At 45.1% G+C, this 16057-nt stretch overlaps 1 protein-coding gene across 1 annotated transcript; it reads left to right on the forward strand.

The window, feature by feature from the left end:
• Positions 1 to 550: 550 nt before the first annotated feature.
• On the forward strand, positions 551 to 11957 carry stk17al (serine/threonine kinase 17a like). The gene is made up of 7 exons (XM_068718626.1): positions 551 to 900; positions 4152 to 4364; positions 8048 to 8192; positions 8766 to 8892; positions 8995 to 9043; positions 9342 to 9521; positions 10265 to 11957. The coding sequence occupies exons 1-7, from the start codon at positions 788 to 790 to the stop codon at positions 10554 to 10556; spliced, it is 1119 nt and encodes a 372-aa protein (XP_068574727.1). The 5' UTR covers positions 551 to 787; the 3' UTR covers positions 10557 to 11957.
• The last annotated feature ends 4100 nt before the right edge of the window (positions 11958 to 16057 follow it).

Raw genomic sequence — 16057 nt, forward strand, 5'->3', positions numbered from 1 at the left:
GGATTAATCAAGTACAGTCAATGAGTTAAATTGCCATTTCAGTGTCTTACTAATAAGACCTTGCAATAAAGTTTGAACTATTTGCCTACCTTATTAAGTTAAAGAACTTTATGGCTCACAAATCTAAAGTGACACATCATAACTATTATACTGCTGTAAATTATAAGAGGGTAAAGTAGTTTGACCTCCTTCACATTCTTATGGTTAATGAGTGTGTGTGTGTGTGTGTGTGTGTGTGTGTGTGTGTGTGTGTGTGTGTGTGTGTGTGTGTGTGTGTGTGTGTCATGTTTAATTATTATCATCGTTGTCTTACTTTAGGTCAACATGAGAACTATTCAACTGAAACTAATGACTTAACATAAACAAGGACTTTGTTTATGTTTGTGTACCTGCACTGATGCGCTCCTGTCACTCCAGCACACCACTTGCCAGCTGACTTGCACCGCCTCTTCAGCGCGTTCATTGGCTTTCCACTGCGGAGCGTCAGCGCGGGGGGGGGGGGGGGGGGGCGGCCCGACGAGGAGTTTATTGTGAAGTAAGTGTAGTGGCACTCAAACTAATTTACCACACCGACTGTGCCGCACTCCCTGCAGAGCATCATCCTCTTGTTTTTCGGTGGAACGCGCGTATACTGGATTATCTCCCGGTGGTTTGACTCTGCTGCTGTCGGCTCTATAAGCGACTTTTTTTTTTTTATCATGCAAGTGTTTGCTTGAGAAAACCCTTTTTGTTGTGTGTTATATTTGGTTGGGGAAAAAAAGACCGTTTCAATTCAAGCGCGACTTCAATGCTAGACTCAGCGAAGATGAGCAAGAACGGAATGGTGACAAAGATCCACACGAGGATAAGAGCGGACCCGTTCACGGCCAATTACGAGCTGGTCGGCAGAGAACTGGGCAGGTGAGCGTGTTTGTTCCCAGCGGTCATTGACCAAACGCTGATCCGCGTGCTGACTTTGCTCGTGCTGCTGCGCTTGCTGGAAATGTGCTACACTATCTTGATGCGCTTATGTAAAGCTGGTAATCATATTAGATTCGCGCTCGGGTTAATGGGAAGCGTGCTAATTGGACATTTCCAATCCTGCATTTCCATCCCGGGTAAAAGCGAAGAAGGTGACGCGCTTTGGCACGCGTAATGCGTCCTGTGTGGGATTTTTTGTGAAGTTTTCGGACTTTGTGATCATTAAATAATAATGGGGGGGGGGGGGGGGGGGCAGAATGAAATAAGTGTAGATGCCGGAGCCCAAAGAGTTCTGTTAGATAAGGGATTTGAACACACTGCTCTGACATATCTGACATCCAAGAGGTGAAAGCATATTTCACTTTCCTGCTCTATTGTTTCTGTCGATGCTCACATGTGTAGTCCAGTAGTTTCTAGTGTAAGTGGTGGTGAAAATGTAAACTTCCTCAAATGCCATGAGCTGAACTTCAGAATCACTTTGGAGTCGTATCACAGTAGCGGTCACAAGGGTAAGGTGGCAAGACTTACAGTAAGTACACAAGGCCCGTGAAGGAACGCACAAGACCTGTTGTATGTCTTTCTTGTGTAAATCAGAACCTGTGTGTGTGGTATTTAGACCTGCTTTCCTGTCTTACCTGCTTCCTCCAACATGAAGTATACCATTTTCCTCCTGTCTCTCTTCAGCCAAATGCATGTTGTGGGTCACCCACTGATGTGTGGATCCCAGTAACAGAAGTGCACATTCCAGTCGTGTTTAAGCGGGGATTCCCCAATGTGCCAGACACTAAATGACTTTCCTCAAAAAGCTTTCTGAATTCTTGGGTTTGTGCCAATTCTGCATCTGTCTTTATAACTCAAATTTTCACTGTAAGTTTGCTGCTCTGCAGAGAGTGGTGGCACAGCCTAAATAAAGTGTCAGTTGGTAGTAGCCAGTTTTCGAGACACCCTGGGACATCCTGGGACAACAGCCAGGACCTATGATGGGGGGGGGGTGGCTTGAGGCTACAGCCTCTAAACGCCCCCTCTTCCTCCTCTCACCCTCATACCTCACCCCTTCATCCTCCTCTTCCCATGAGTCCGACCCAACAACATCCTGGGATCAGGTCTCATAATCGCATTAAGTGCAGGAATGTATGCCGGCAGATCAGTCTGTACATTAGGAGGGGTGTAGTATTACCATATTAGTGCAGCTTTTAGGTGACAGAGTTGACTTCTACCTTTAGCAATAGGTCATTGGTCTGCATTTATAAAACCATTTTCATCATCAAGCTTCACATTGTGACTTGTGGTCCCCCTGCAGAACTGTGCGCAATATAGCAGAAAGAGGAAGTAATGCTTTGTGTCAGTCCGTCTGTGAAACAGGAAAACGAGAGCTGCGAGGGCTGTCATTTCTCATCGCGCTTCAGACATGAGTCAGTGGCCCGCTGAGGGAGACAAAACGCAGACTCCACAGGAAACCAACTTCTCAATCGAATTATCACCATCTCCAGTGGTGGCGAGGAGTTAGTTTAATTTGTCACGGTAGGGTTGATGATTGATGACAGACAGAATTTACAGAGCTGCAAATGAGCTGATCTCCTGTGGAGTCAGATCGGATGTTTGAGAAAGAGGTCTTCTACTGTAACACAGCTAACTGTGGGATTTAATGCAAAAAAAAAGAAGAATCTCAATGTGTAGAAATAACATTAAAGCACTGTGATGTTATGTATAACCAGGAGATTCAGTGCATCTGCCTAGTGACATGGCAGAGTGTGAACGCAGCCGGCTGGGAGATGGCCGCGTTCCGTAACCTCTGACCTGTCGTCAGCCTTTATAAAAGGCCTCCTGTTGCTCCATTTCACTCCATATGTAGTTCCCAGCCCACAGAGAGCTGCTCTGAACTTGGCTAATTAAGGATGAAAAGCCTCTGACGAGGTTTGCCTTTTCACTCTGAACAATGAGGCGTCGCCATTCTGCGAGACTGCTGGTGGGGGGGGGCGTAGCCAAAACAGAACCAGGCTCTGGCCAGAACAGTTGCTGTTTTTGGTCGGCGGCGGCACAGTGGGCTTGAAGTAACGCTGTGTGGGAAAAGTGACCGGCACCATGCTGACCTGGCCACTTCATTTAGATTCAGTTCACAGTCATCTTTTCAGTGTATTTGTATCGTGCAGCCCGTTGAAACGTTGAGAGGTTAGTTGGACACATAGACGCTGAGGTTACATGGTGTTCATTTTAGCCTGCTGCCGAGGCTCCAACCCGACTGTAGCAGCAGTGACCCCCTGCCTGGCCGGCCCAGCAGCGGTCTGGTGGGTGGTCCTGGTCTCGGGGCTGCTTGTATCAGCCGACTGGTCAGCTTTTGTGCGATTGTCAAAGGAGAAGCAGGCTCTGGCCGAGGGTCCGGGCAGGAGGTGTCAACACGGTCCCATTTGTCCCTGCTGCTGTCAGCTGTGAAAGGAAGGGAAGTGGACAAGGCCTCATTATCGGCCCGGGAGGGACGGCTGCTGATTGTGGTCGGCTTGACACGGCGAGGCAATTCTGCACACATCGGACATCCTGCCCACACCCACGGCTGACCCCTTTACACCTCAGATGAATCCATCAATGTATATGCAGAACAAAAAACAACAGATTGGTAGTGATGACGTTGTTAAAGTGGATCCAGCAACCGAGCTGTTTTATCTCTTTGCTTTGGCTTGACCTTAGCCTTATCATGTCCCGGCCTGCTAGTCAGCAGCCTTATCTGCCTCCTGTCAGACCCTCCTGAAGGCTAGAGGAAGATGAGGAGAAACTTGGAAATCTCTAATGAACGTCTAATGACTCATCCACAGCTGAGCATATCAGTGCTCTGTCGCACAAATTCAAATGATGCCAGAGAACATTCTTATCTGTGAGCTGTTCTTTAACCTCGCCTACAGTGTTGCACTCGTGGCCGACCGGCGGGCTTTTCCTCATGCCTTGCACTGTAATCTAGTTTTCGCCTCATGGCAGTTTAACTGTCATGAGTATGTCCAGTAATTTTAGCCTTTCATACGCTGCAGTTTCAGTGACCTAAATTTATTCCAGCGGTCCCGTTGGCTACTTGGGGGAAAAGAGCAGAATCTCTAAACCAAATATATTTGAAAAAGCCAGTAATGTGGTTGGGACTATTCTGTCTCATTTTGCCTCTCGACTCACTCTCTCACTCTCTCCCCTCCTTTTTTTTTTTCTCCCAGGGGAAAGTTTGCGGTGGTAAAAAAGTGCATTGAGAAGGCGACGGGGAAGCAGTGCGCTGCAAAGTTCCTGCGAAAGCGAAGGAAGGGCGAGGACTGCCGCATGGACATCTTAAACGAGATCGCCGTGCTGGAGTCGGCCAAGGCAAACCCCTATGTGGTGGCGCTGCACGAGGTCTACGAAACCAACAACGAAATCATCCTCGTCCTGGAGTGGTAAGACAACACTGGACGTTACATAAACAACACAAAAGTTCACTAAAATGGCCTTTTAAGCTTTCCTCTCTTGTCGGTGTTTGAGCCATGCCAGGTAAAATAGGGGATAGAACCATCAAAATCATTTGACTCATCACTCACTAAACTTTCCCCATACAACATGCCAGAGCAATTTGGCTTTTAGAACATTTCTACTTAACAGGCATCAACAAAACCTCACATCACAATGCAACATCCTGTGTGTTGCATGACGAGAATGTCACCGCTTTGGTGTTTTCATGTGAATTGTCAGCTTTTATCTCAATCTGTCTGCACTGTGGAAAAAAAAAAAAACCTCTCACTTTGAGTTATGTGCTGGTTGCTGAGGGCACAGCTGCAAGTCACTCAAGTCTATCTCACCTCACCTCAAAGAAAAAGAAAAAAAAACACACACGCACATGTGTGAAATGCATAGCGCTCGCACTATTGTGACATGACTTCAGCCTTAAATGGAAATTCTCTCTCTCTCTGTGGTTAGCTGCTCGTCTCGTCGTAGCCTCGGCACCTCGGTTTCTTGTTATGCGAAATGTCAGGAACTGTCACTTTAAATACCGACGTGGCAGAACTGCACCGAGCTCACTGTGTGAAAAATAGTGATGTGTCGAGCTACAAATGAGTCAGTTACAGCCCTCTGTGAGAACGTACTGCTCAGTGCTCGAGACTCAACACACGCAGGTGAAGTTCAGTGATTGTTCAGTGACCCGGCGAGGTCACCCCGGCTGTCTGGCCCCGGTCTGTTGCGGTTGGGTGTTAACTGACATGATGCATATCCAGTACGTGTTCTCTGACCGCTCTAATGACGGCCTCTAATTAGGATTTTGGAGAGGACACTTAGCATCTTAATTACCTCGCTCGCCTCATTACAGGGAGATAACGCGGGGCAATTACGCTTCAGCCACGTCCCCCTGACCCTGTTCCTGAACTGCTCACTGCTCAGGCAGGAAGTCCTCCCCTGCCCAGTCCTCGGTAGTCATCCCAATCCCAGACATGGAATGCCTCCTCAGAACAAAGGTCTCTCTGTGGGGGGGGTGTGTTTGACCTCTGACTGAAGTGTGAAAGGGGAAGTTGCACCACATTTCACCCCTGCATGCCTGCAGAGAAAACATAGCAGGAGGTCAGTCAGCAGTGGGCAACAGTTCCTCTTTGGCTTCCAAGTAGAGCTGCTCTCTTTGAGCCTAAGATCAAGCAGCTCGCACATGCACAATCTTTTTAAAACTTAAAGAGCTCCGTTTTGAAATGCCAGCTCTCCCTCTATTGCACTGTACGTTTGTCCTAAAAGCTGCAGTGACACTCGCAGCGAGACCATCGGCCGCCGCAAAGCTGCATCTTCAAACTGTCTGACCTCAGCGTGAGTTTCAAGAATTGCAAACCATTTTCCATTTCCTGTGGGTTTAAATGCAAGCGGCAAGCAAGGCTCCCAAAAGTAGCACACACCACCACTTGGGTATAAAGTGTTATGCACACACGCGCATATACACACACACACACACACACACACACACACACACACACACACACACACACATACACACACACACACACACACACACACACACACACACACACACACACACACACACACACGCTCTTCTTGTAGCCGCAACCACATCCTTGGTAATGTCAGAGAAATGGATGCTAGAAGCTGCATTCTAATCATCTTGGAGAGCTCCAGCGTGCGTCAGTACCAGAGAAACCTCCAGCATAATGACTAGTTAGAGAGATGCTCATTTTGATAAAAAAAATGAAGGTGCATCACTATTTTTTTTTTTTTTGTGTGCACAGTAGCTATGCGTTTCTGGAGAATTCATCACTGTGACCCTAATCCAGGAAGCAGTCTTTTGTTTCCTGCTTTATAGGAAAGTGTACTGTAAAAAAGTCACCCAAGAAGGCTTTTTTACCAAACAATCTCTCCTTCAGAGCGAAAAAGGAGGCTGACTTGGTTTACTGCTTTTGAAATGGAGAAATGCTTAACATGTTCCCAGCTCGTGCCTCCGAATGGTTGGTCGCTAATGTTGGCAGCAGCGGGTTTTGTCTCGCAGCTCGGTGCAGGAGGGGGGGGTCTCCCTGCACACTGAAGTAGTGTGTACATTAACTCTCTTGGAAGGAAGGGGAGCGCGGAGACAGTATTCAGACTTCAGGGGAAGTATCAGATCATTCCTAAGTGCTTGGCCAGAATGTGTGCAGACTGTTGAATTTAAACAAGATGGCCTTTATCAAGATTTGAAACCCTCTCGGGCGCTCTGTTGACAGCTTAACGAAGCTATTAAAACACGTTGTCACGTCAAGCAATTCATTGTTCAGACAGGTACGCTAATAGTTCAATGTCCATGTTGAGTTGACAGATTCAAGTTCAAGTACAATATAACACAGAGAGGCAGGATTGTTTTTTTCTATTGCAGTTTTCAGCTCATTTCCTCTCCTGAATGAAAACACTGTAGGCTTGCTTGCATTTCATTTACACATGCAGATCAATGCAGTTTCACTCTCTGTCTCCACTGCTCTCATGTTAGCAACAAGCGGGGTAGGTGGCAGGTCAAATAATGTGCTGGGAGCAAAAAAGTTCAAAATAAATAAAAGGAAGATTATATGGACCAATGACGGATATCCTCGAAATCCCCCCAAAACATGGGTGCTATTTTCACAGCTGAGGATAGTAGTGTGTGTGTGTGGGGGGGGCTGGTTATGTAACAGTTGTGCCCAGGGCCTGGTCACAAAAATGTCCTCTGAAGATAAAAAGCATGCGTGCCATCTAAATCCCCCACACATGGTCCTAGTTTTTATGGGTGAACTGTCAGCTTCAGGCATTGATCTGACTGATGGAGCATCCAACGCATAGCCACTATCCGCTTTACTTAACTTTGTTACACAAGCGCAGCAAGACCAGGCAGGACTTTGACTATTCCTTCCACAAAAAATGTGAGAAGTTGTCTAACTACTAAATTCCACACAAAAACCCCGGCTAATCCCTTACATTTAATTTGTTTTGAACAAACAAGCGAAAAACTATGCAGGCGCACACATTATCTAGTTACCAACCTGACACAACCCCTCTGCCACCTTCTGTGGCTAACTTATAGCTTAAGATTCCTTTCTACTTTAAAGAAAATGTTTTGATCAGTTATCCAGAGTTTGCTTCTGTTTTCCCTGGTTTGATTTAGTAAGTTAACCTGCAGTATATCAGGCTGTATAGGCTTATCTGTATTAGCTGTAAGCTGATATGACCTTTCTTATCTCCAGAAATATTCTTGCTAACGGGAAGGTACATGTAGGAATTAAAAAATTATATTGATTCACGTTGGACTCACATGCAATGCGTGGATGTGGATGGACTCTGTTCCTCCAAGTCAAAGTACACTCATGAGGAGACGGGGTGTTGCGTAATTTTAAAGACACTGGAAATTACTTATGGTTTGTTTACTAAGACTGGTCAAATGGGACGAGTAGGAATTTGCTGTTGTGAGCTTGTGTGATTCAAACTGAGAGGAAGGGCGTATTTGTGCAATTTATTATAACAAGTTAAAGAGAATAATCAAAAATGAAAGTAAGCCAAACTGAACTCCACTGGGTGGCTGCGCAGCTCCTTTTTCTTCCCATCCTCTCTGTGTTTTGTTTTCTCAGTTTTCCTTCCTGTGCTTTCCTTCCAGCGCCGCCGGTGGCGAAATCTTCAACCAGTGTGTTGCCGATAACGACGAGGCCTTCACGGAGAAAGATGTGATCCGGCTGGCCAAGCAGATTCTGACAGGAGTGGCCTTCCTGCATCGGAACAATGTGGTGCATCTGGATCTGAAAGTGAGCACACTGAAAGATTATATGACAATATGGGGCGGTCTATTCCCCCGAGTGGCAGCATAAAGGAGATATGATTTCTGTTACGCAACCTCGACTCATTCATTGTGTCACGACCCCGTTCCCACGAGGAATCAGTCGGTAGAGGAACCTCACTGAGCCGTCGTGTTTTCTTTAATGGCCTCCCCTGGGGTAACAAGGCAGTCATCATTGAGGTTTTCTTTCTACATCGCATCTCGCAAATTAACCAAGCATCTCGTTTCTCAATACATGTTATACAACCCCTTTTAAAAGCCAGTCTGACCCAGAATAAACAAAAACAGTCGCACGCACACTCCAGTACCTGGACTCATGCCATTGTTTGGCACGGGTATCCTACCTGTTCTCCGTCTCATCTGATTGGCTTAGAGGATGAGCTCAAAAGGAGCAGCTAGACGCTGACTGACAGACCAGATCCTCTTGGAACCAGTTACCTCAACTGCTTTGACTCATTCACGCTGCCATGTGATTACTGACCTCAGATGTCACTATGTACCATACCTCTGTCTAAATTGTGTGTGTGTGCGTCCTCTCCAGCCCCAGAACATCTTGCTGACCAGTGCTCGACCTCTGGGGGACATTCGCATTGTGGACTTCGGCTTATCCAGACGCATGGACAACCTCACAGAGGTCAGGGAGATCCTGGGTACCCCCGAGTATGTTGGTGAGTCCTGATTTAAGGCCTTAAATACCCAGAATCACCTGTGTCTTTTCAATGTGAGGGCCATTTGTCAAGACTAATTGGGGCCATGTGTTTCTCTTGCAGCACCAGAGATCCTGAACTATGAACCCATTAGCACTGCGACAGACATGTGGTAAGTGTGCTACGGTAGTTAATGGGACTATTTCCACTCATTTAGACCACTTTAGTCATTTTTGCGTCTGAGAATAAAGACTTATTAAAGAAGCTGACATCACCTCCCTAATGTGCAACAGACAAGTCTAGACCTTTGACCACAAGACCATCTTTGCTTCATTCTACATTGCAGTTAATTCATCACTGACCGCAGTCCAGTGGAAGACCGACAAATGTGTCTCAAAACAGATTCTGTAACAGTCAACGTGACAAACCTCCTCGTAACTTCCTTCCCTTTCTCCCTCCCCACCTGCTAGGAGTATCGGGGTCCTGACCTACGTCATGCTGACGGGCGAGTCGCCCTTCCTGGGCGACGACAAGCAGGTGACATTCCTCAACATCTCCCAAGTCAACGTCGACTACTCGCAAGACACGTTCGAGGGGATCTCCTCCCTGGCTGTTGACTTCATCAATACCTTGTTGGTTAAAAACCCCAGGTGAGCCAATTTACTGTAAAGACGAAGATATCATCAGGAGTTCTGATTATGGTTAAAATGACAAGTTTTCCTTCAGCATCGCTTTGAGCTGATTTAATCACCGAGGATGTGAGTCAGGTTCACACTGGCACGGAAGTGCATCCGCATGTGTCAAAATGAGTGTATGTGGTAACAAGATTCACGTCACTTTGACGAAAGTTTGCTTCCTTTTTTGCAGACTGTGGCTGTAAACTCACCTCAATTTCAAGAAAAAGAAGGCCACTGTTGTTTTGTTTTGACATTACACTGATGTGTCAGTTTTGTGTGTCAACATGTTAACGAAAGAATAGTTAAACTGAGGTGATTTTCAAGGGAAGCTTTGTAACCGTACTTCTGATTAACTTAGCTCCAACCCTAATTCTGATTGAGGGCTCCGAGACTGAGCCCGTACATTGTCGCCACAAAGTTGATGAAAAGTAGCAGCAGCCTCTGTCTCACATCCAGAGCCATAATCTCCAGTCAGTATCGTTTAATTGCAGTAAATTACTGGTGGCGTTGGAAAAAGTGGAAGATTCCTCAGTGTTTGAGTAATCGGTGGGAGATGGAAGGGGGAAAAAACTTGAGAGTAAAAAAAAAAAGTGCTTTTCTTTTGTGGTTTTCCAAGCCAGATTGAGTGAATCGGAAGATCCAGGCAATCCGTCGGTTATGTAAACTCTCTGGGAATTTCCAACTCATCCGCAGTGTTATTGTGTTTGTGTGTACAGGAAGAGAGCCACGGCAGAAGAATGCCTCAACCACCCCTGGCTGAACTCGCTCGCCCATCCCAACTCCCACCCGCACCTCCACGCCAGGTCGGGCTCCTCTGTGGACGAGCCGGAGATGAGCCAGTCGGAGTCTGAGCCCGAGAGCCCGGCTCCCTCCCCCGAGCTGGACCTGATCGGGTCGTACCTGGCGTGCCCGGGCCAGGGTGGGCTGAAGACGGGTCGCAACGCCTTCTCCTTCAGCGAGCCACTCTTTCCCACGCGGCCTGAGATAAAGCAGGAGCTGATCTGCTGAACGGCTTCTTGGCAGGTGGAGAGAGACTGAGCGAAGTCAAACTTCGCGGAGCAGACGCTGAAAGCCAGTGAGCCCGCAGCTTCTTGGTCTTGATCTGACTCAGGGCCACGCTATACGGATGCTGTACGCCTGCTGCTGGCTGCTTCTACTGCTGTGATGTCTGTGAGGCTCTGTGTGTAGTCTAATACCTCTGCATGTTGGTTGAATAATCCTTGCTTCTCCGTGCTGATTTATGATTGTACGGAAGGAATGTGAGAGGAATAAAGATGCAGGAGATAAAGGGGGTGGGAGAAGAGACTCAAGGACTTTGTCACAGGACTGCACTGCTGCCTTGAAAGCGACGTGCTTTACACTGTGGCTAGTTCACCCCTGCACGCACACTGGTTTCTCTTTTTACTCAATTAGCCTCTTGAACTGGGTTCCAGCGAGGAGGCAGCCTTGGGAAATGACTTCACTCACTGTGCGCTCTCATCAAAACACATTATGCTTCGACTGACCCAGACATACCTTCTGTGATGAGTTTTGTTGAAGGAGTTAAAGGGTTTTAACACATGGTTGTACTTAACTAAAGAATTAAAGCAAAGGACTGCTCCACTGTTTTATATGTTTATTTATGTGTGTTTATCATGCCACTTCACCCCCTAAAAGACATAAAGACACATCAGTGCCTGCATTTTGAAATAGTAGCATTTTTATTTTTTTTTTTAAGGACAATCTGAAGCACTTTTTATTTTGTTATAGTAAGAAACCAAAGGCTCTTCAAGCACAGTCAGCTGTCACACAATGTACTGTACATGTTAACCATTTTACACAATCTACTGTTTTTGTCACATTACCTTTTATTCACAAAGTGACACCTTTTTTTCAACATCACTTCTGTGTTAATATTACAGTTTTGCATTTGTAATGTTTTGTTGGCTATTGCACAAATTGCACAAGTTTTTTTAGGGTTTTTTTAGGGGTTTTTTTTGTACTTAACTGCAAGGTTGCCACAAGATTTCAGGCTCTTCAAATATTGTGAAAACATCAGTCTTGGAAAAAGGGGATGGCAGGGGTTGAAATTGTGATTGTGCTCAACTGAAGATTTGTATAATTATGGGATGTTTGCCTTCAAATGGTCGGGAGCAGAGAAATTAGAAGGAATATCTCAAACGAGTACTGAAATGTATATTGTGAGTTAGTATTAAGATGAATCTGTAAAATAATTGATGTGTTTTTTTTACATATGAATGTTAACATCATTATAGCATTTCTTATCTTGTATGTTAACTTTTACTTATTCCTGTTTTCAGGCAGGTTTGCACTTGTCCCTGTGGACGCTATGTCAAAATGAATAAATGTTGATGGCATGCATTACAAAATGTAACAAAGAAAAATACAGGTGCATTTTGTATCAAACTATTATACTTGTGTGTGTGTGATTTATTATTATAGCAATATGAAATTTAACATTAGCAGCATTACTTTATTTTCCAAGCAGTTAACTTAGCTCATTATTTCTGATTTAATTTAAGGGATCAGTTACATCCAAACTGCAAAAGTGAAAAATTATGATTCTAGATTTGGAAAACGACAACAAAAACCATGACTTTAGGCATGATAATGTCAGTCTATACTAAAATATCTCAACAACTGATGGATGGATTGCTATGACATTTTACAGACATTCATGGCTCCCAGAGGATGTCTCCTATGACTTTTACTCTAGTCCCTCCAAATATCTGCAAAACGTCTGACATGCGCATCAGGTTTTGCTGTACTGTGTTTAGCATTCATTGCAACCATTAACACGCCAAACTAAACTACAACATAAGCATTATACCGACTTAACATTCAGCATGTTGGCATTGTCACTGGGAGCATGTTAGCATGCAGATGTTAGCAGTTAGCTGCACTAGCTAACACTAGCTCTAGATAGAGCTGTTCCCAGTTTTCGCACCGGCCACTGTCCTTCTCCTACAGGCTTAGCACACGGGAGAAGTTTCAATTGGTTGCAATCTGCAACCTCACTGCTGGATGCTGACACATCCTACATATTAAAAGAACCGATTTGACATCAGAACAGCCCTGAACCCTCACAGACTTAGTGGGAACGCGCCTCAGAGTCCGTGAGTGAGGCCATTCGGATTGGGCCCCTCTATAGTTCAGCCCTGCTTACGAATGGAATACAGCGAAATCCTTCTGTGCTTTATGGATTTCAAAATAGTGAATTACAGAGATAAGGAATTGCCCGCCAATATGTTTTCATGCAGAGTTCATGCAAACTCCTAAAGGAATGTCTTCAACAAAAAAAATATTTCTTTTTTTTTTATAAACCCAAATGGTAAAGATATAAATGTTAGATAGCGAAGTCGTCATGGAGCCAATTCTGATTTATTTTGCATTAGCATGTCAACATTATCAGTTGACCTCTGATGGATTGTATTCATGTACAGCATGTACTTTGTACTCCCTGGTATTTAACAATGTAAACAAAAATGAGTTTCCTCATGGTTCCCAACTTCTTTCATCTTCAAAAGTGTCTTTGTGAAAGCCTCCTTCACACGTTGCAAACATCTAAGCAAGCATAAGTAATTGAACCAAAGATCAATATTCCATACTCGGATTGTTTCATTGGAATAGTTTTTAGAGGCTTTACTTGGTTAAACTCTAGAATTTCAGTATAAAAAGCAACAATAGAGACAAATCGAACTTGTTAATAATCTTGTGACCCTTCATATTGAAACAAAAAATTTTTTTTTTGTGTTTTCAGTTTTTTAATCTTTTGTAACATCCCTAAACATGTTCTCATACCAAAACAGATTACCCACGTGTGGACCAGATGACATGTGAAGCATCTGCTTTTCCTCTCAGCATGTCTATTTAGCGTATCATAAAGAAAATAAAAGTCCTTCTCTCGGCCCAGTCTTCCATAAATATCCAGCAGACTCTCTGAACAGGAAATGCCAGCATCCTGTGAAGAGGAACACAAGAGTAATGCTTTCCACCGTAGTTCAGTCTCTTTCTCTCTCATGCACGCGCTCTAATGCTTGTTTACTTGTGTCAGGTTAAACAATATCCCTGCCCGCCAATATCCTGAATTCTTGCTTTAATGTGCGCTTCCTGTCGTGGTCGGCTCTGAGCCAGGTCAGCTCTGCTGTGGCCAATGAGGAGAAGGTGGCTCTTGGACCGACTACTTCCCCTAAAGAAAATCCTGCTGCTGCATGGAGCTGAGGAATGCCAGAAATGTTCACAACTGGCCTCCTTCCTTTTTTTCAAACCTCGTCCTTTATGCCTCTTTTCCCTTCTTATGGGGTTTGTTTTCTCAGTGGGAGGTGGTATTGTTTCCATATAGCAAACACACACACACACACACACACACACACACACACACACAAAGGTATTGAAGTGGTTGATTAAGTGCCTGTTTCTCAGAAGGACTCTCAGGATCAGTTGATGTGTCTTTGATATTTAAGGTGACCATTAGAGGATGATTTAAGGCAGATGTGGGGCAGTTTGTGCTGTAAAAGTGCACTTGGCTTCTACAGATCCAAACAAATACAGAGAGTATAGTCAAAAAGCTTACTGTGACATCCAGATAACCTGCTGTCAGCGATCTCCGTGGAATGAAACTAAGGTCCTTAATGGTTTCTGAGGGTTATCAGGCAACAGATCCTGCTTTTAAAACGGCCCAGTGAGGCACATGACTTTGTAAAAATCCATTTGTCTCTCTTGAGTCTGTGTAACAACAGTCAAAACAGATAACATTAATAAAACAAATACTGGCTTTTCTTGCACTATACAAAACCTGGATGTCTGACATCTGCTGGGCTCTTTTTTTGCTGTAGGCGCTCAGCCGACGTTTCATCTCATGCTAACCAACCAACAGGCCAGCCTGTCAGCGCCTCCGGCTGTGACGCATTGATCCCTGGAGGTTTGTGAAAATACAGAGCTGGGATCTCAAAATGTAAACCTCTCGGGAAGCTGGAAGGGCTACATTCTACACTGTATAGGTCAAAACCATCAGTTATATAACCAAAGATTGTTTGACAGCAGTGCAAAAATTTTCCCTGTGGCTTTTCCCATCTGTGTGCCACTGAGAGCCAAGGAACACGCTACAAAAAAAACAGTACTGTGACTGTAATCACATATTTGCTCATATGTAAAGCACTTTTCTTCATCATATTCAAATTGTTTTTTTTGTTATCTGACTGGACGAAGAGAACATGTAACTTGATGACCGTTTCATGACACCTGAACTGGAACCAATCTGTCTTGTTATGGGGTTAGATTAGATGCAGAGACACTTGCAGCCCATCCTTATTGTCTAAGGCCCAACCAGCGACCCGCTTCCATCACCAGATATAAATGAAGTCTTCCCAGCTCCTCGTAGTATTCCTCTCTCTCCGTCCGCCTGACCTCCTTCTCCTCTCGTCTCTCTCTGTCTCCTCTGTCATATTTTTCTCTCTCCATGTCTCTCTCAATCTCGCTATCTCTAGATCTCTTTCAGTGCACCAGTTTTGTCATAAGTAGTTCCCCTCGCATCTTACATGATGGGGAAATTCCTTTACGCTCAGGTTCCTGATTATACTGCGGAATGAGAGTACACTGATGTCAGAGAACCCAAGAGAATGTGTGTGTGTATGTGTGTGTGTGTGTGTGTGTGTGTGTGTGTGTGTGTGTGTGTGTGTGTGTGTGTGTGTGCGTGTGTGCGTGAGTGTGTGTATGTGTCTAGTCTAAGCTCACCTTTACATTGTAGCCACAATGATCTCGATGACACAATGCATCGCTAATACATTTTATCCCTTTGGGGTTCTGCTCAATTGACATCCTCTCAGTCACTCTCTCCACATCAGTTCGCTCCTGCTACATTCCAGCGTTGACCTTTAAGATATTTAAGATCCACATAAAGCCTGCACCACATGCAAGAGCTTCGGCCTCTTGATGCTGATGGATATCAGTGGCTGGTAGAAGTGGATGAAAACAGGGAAAGGATCCTAACGGCTACCTGGGATTCTGTCTCTTCGTCCCACAACGCCTTGACAATGGTATAGACCGACCATGACAAATCAAAGGCGGCGGCTGAAGTTCTCCATGTCCGCTGACCAGATGCTGACCGGTACAAACAATGAAGACTTATTTCTTTCACGTGTCCCATGCAATGCTTGCAAGAGAAAAACAAAAAGAGAGGGAAGAGAATTACCAGAAACACTCGTAACCGCTGGTAATATGTTTCTCATAGTGGTGCATTCATAGCAGCGAGGGAGGCAAATGCCTTTGGTTAAGCGCAGCTATTTATTCTGTCCCTGGAAACAGTTGAAGAACAACAAAAGCATTCTCAACGAAGAGCAGCACGACCTGATGCTGCTGCCTGTTTTCCTCTGTCTGCGGTGGCTACATCCTCCCTCAACATGGGGGCACTACTGGCACACACATCGCACCCCAAAAAGCCACACAATAGGCACACTCAGCTCGGAGAGAACTTTTCAACCCGAAAGCTGCGTAAGGAACCCAACCAAAAC

This window comes from Cebidichthys violaceus, unplaced genomic scaffold (genome assembly GCF_023349555.1).
Source record: "Cebidichthys violaceus isolate CVI_PGR_0920_01 unplaced genomic scaffold, fCebVio1.0.p SCAF_23, whole genome shotgun sequence".
Taxonomy (NCBI): Eukaryota; Metazoa; Chordata; class Actinopteri; order Perciformes; family Stichaeidae; genus Cebidichthys; species Cebidichthys violaceus.

Excerpts from the sequence above, each read along its gene's own strand:
- stk17al (XM_068718626.1), top strand. The coding sequence starts at position 788 with ATGCTAGACTCAGCGAAGATGAGCAAGAACGGAATGGTGACAAAGATC. Across the intron at positions 901-4,151 it reads GTCGGCAGAGAACTGGGCAG|GGGAAAGTTTGCGGTGGTAA; the intron begins GTGAGCGTGTTT and ends TTTTTCTCCCAG. Across the intron at positions 8,893-8,994 it reads GGGTACCCCCGAGTATGTTG|CACCAGAGATCCTGAACTAT; the intron begins GTGAGTCCTGAT and ends TTTCTCTTGCAG.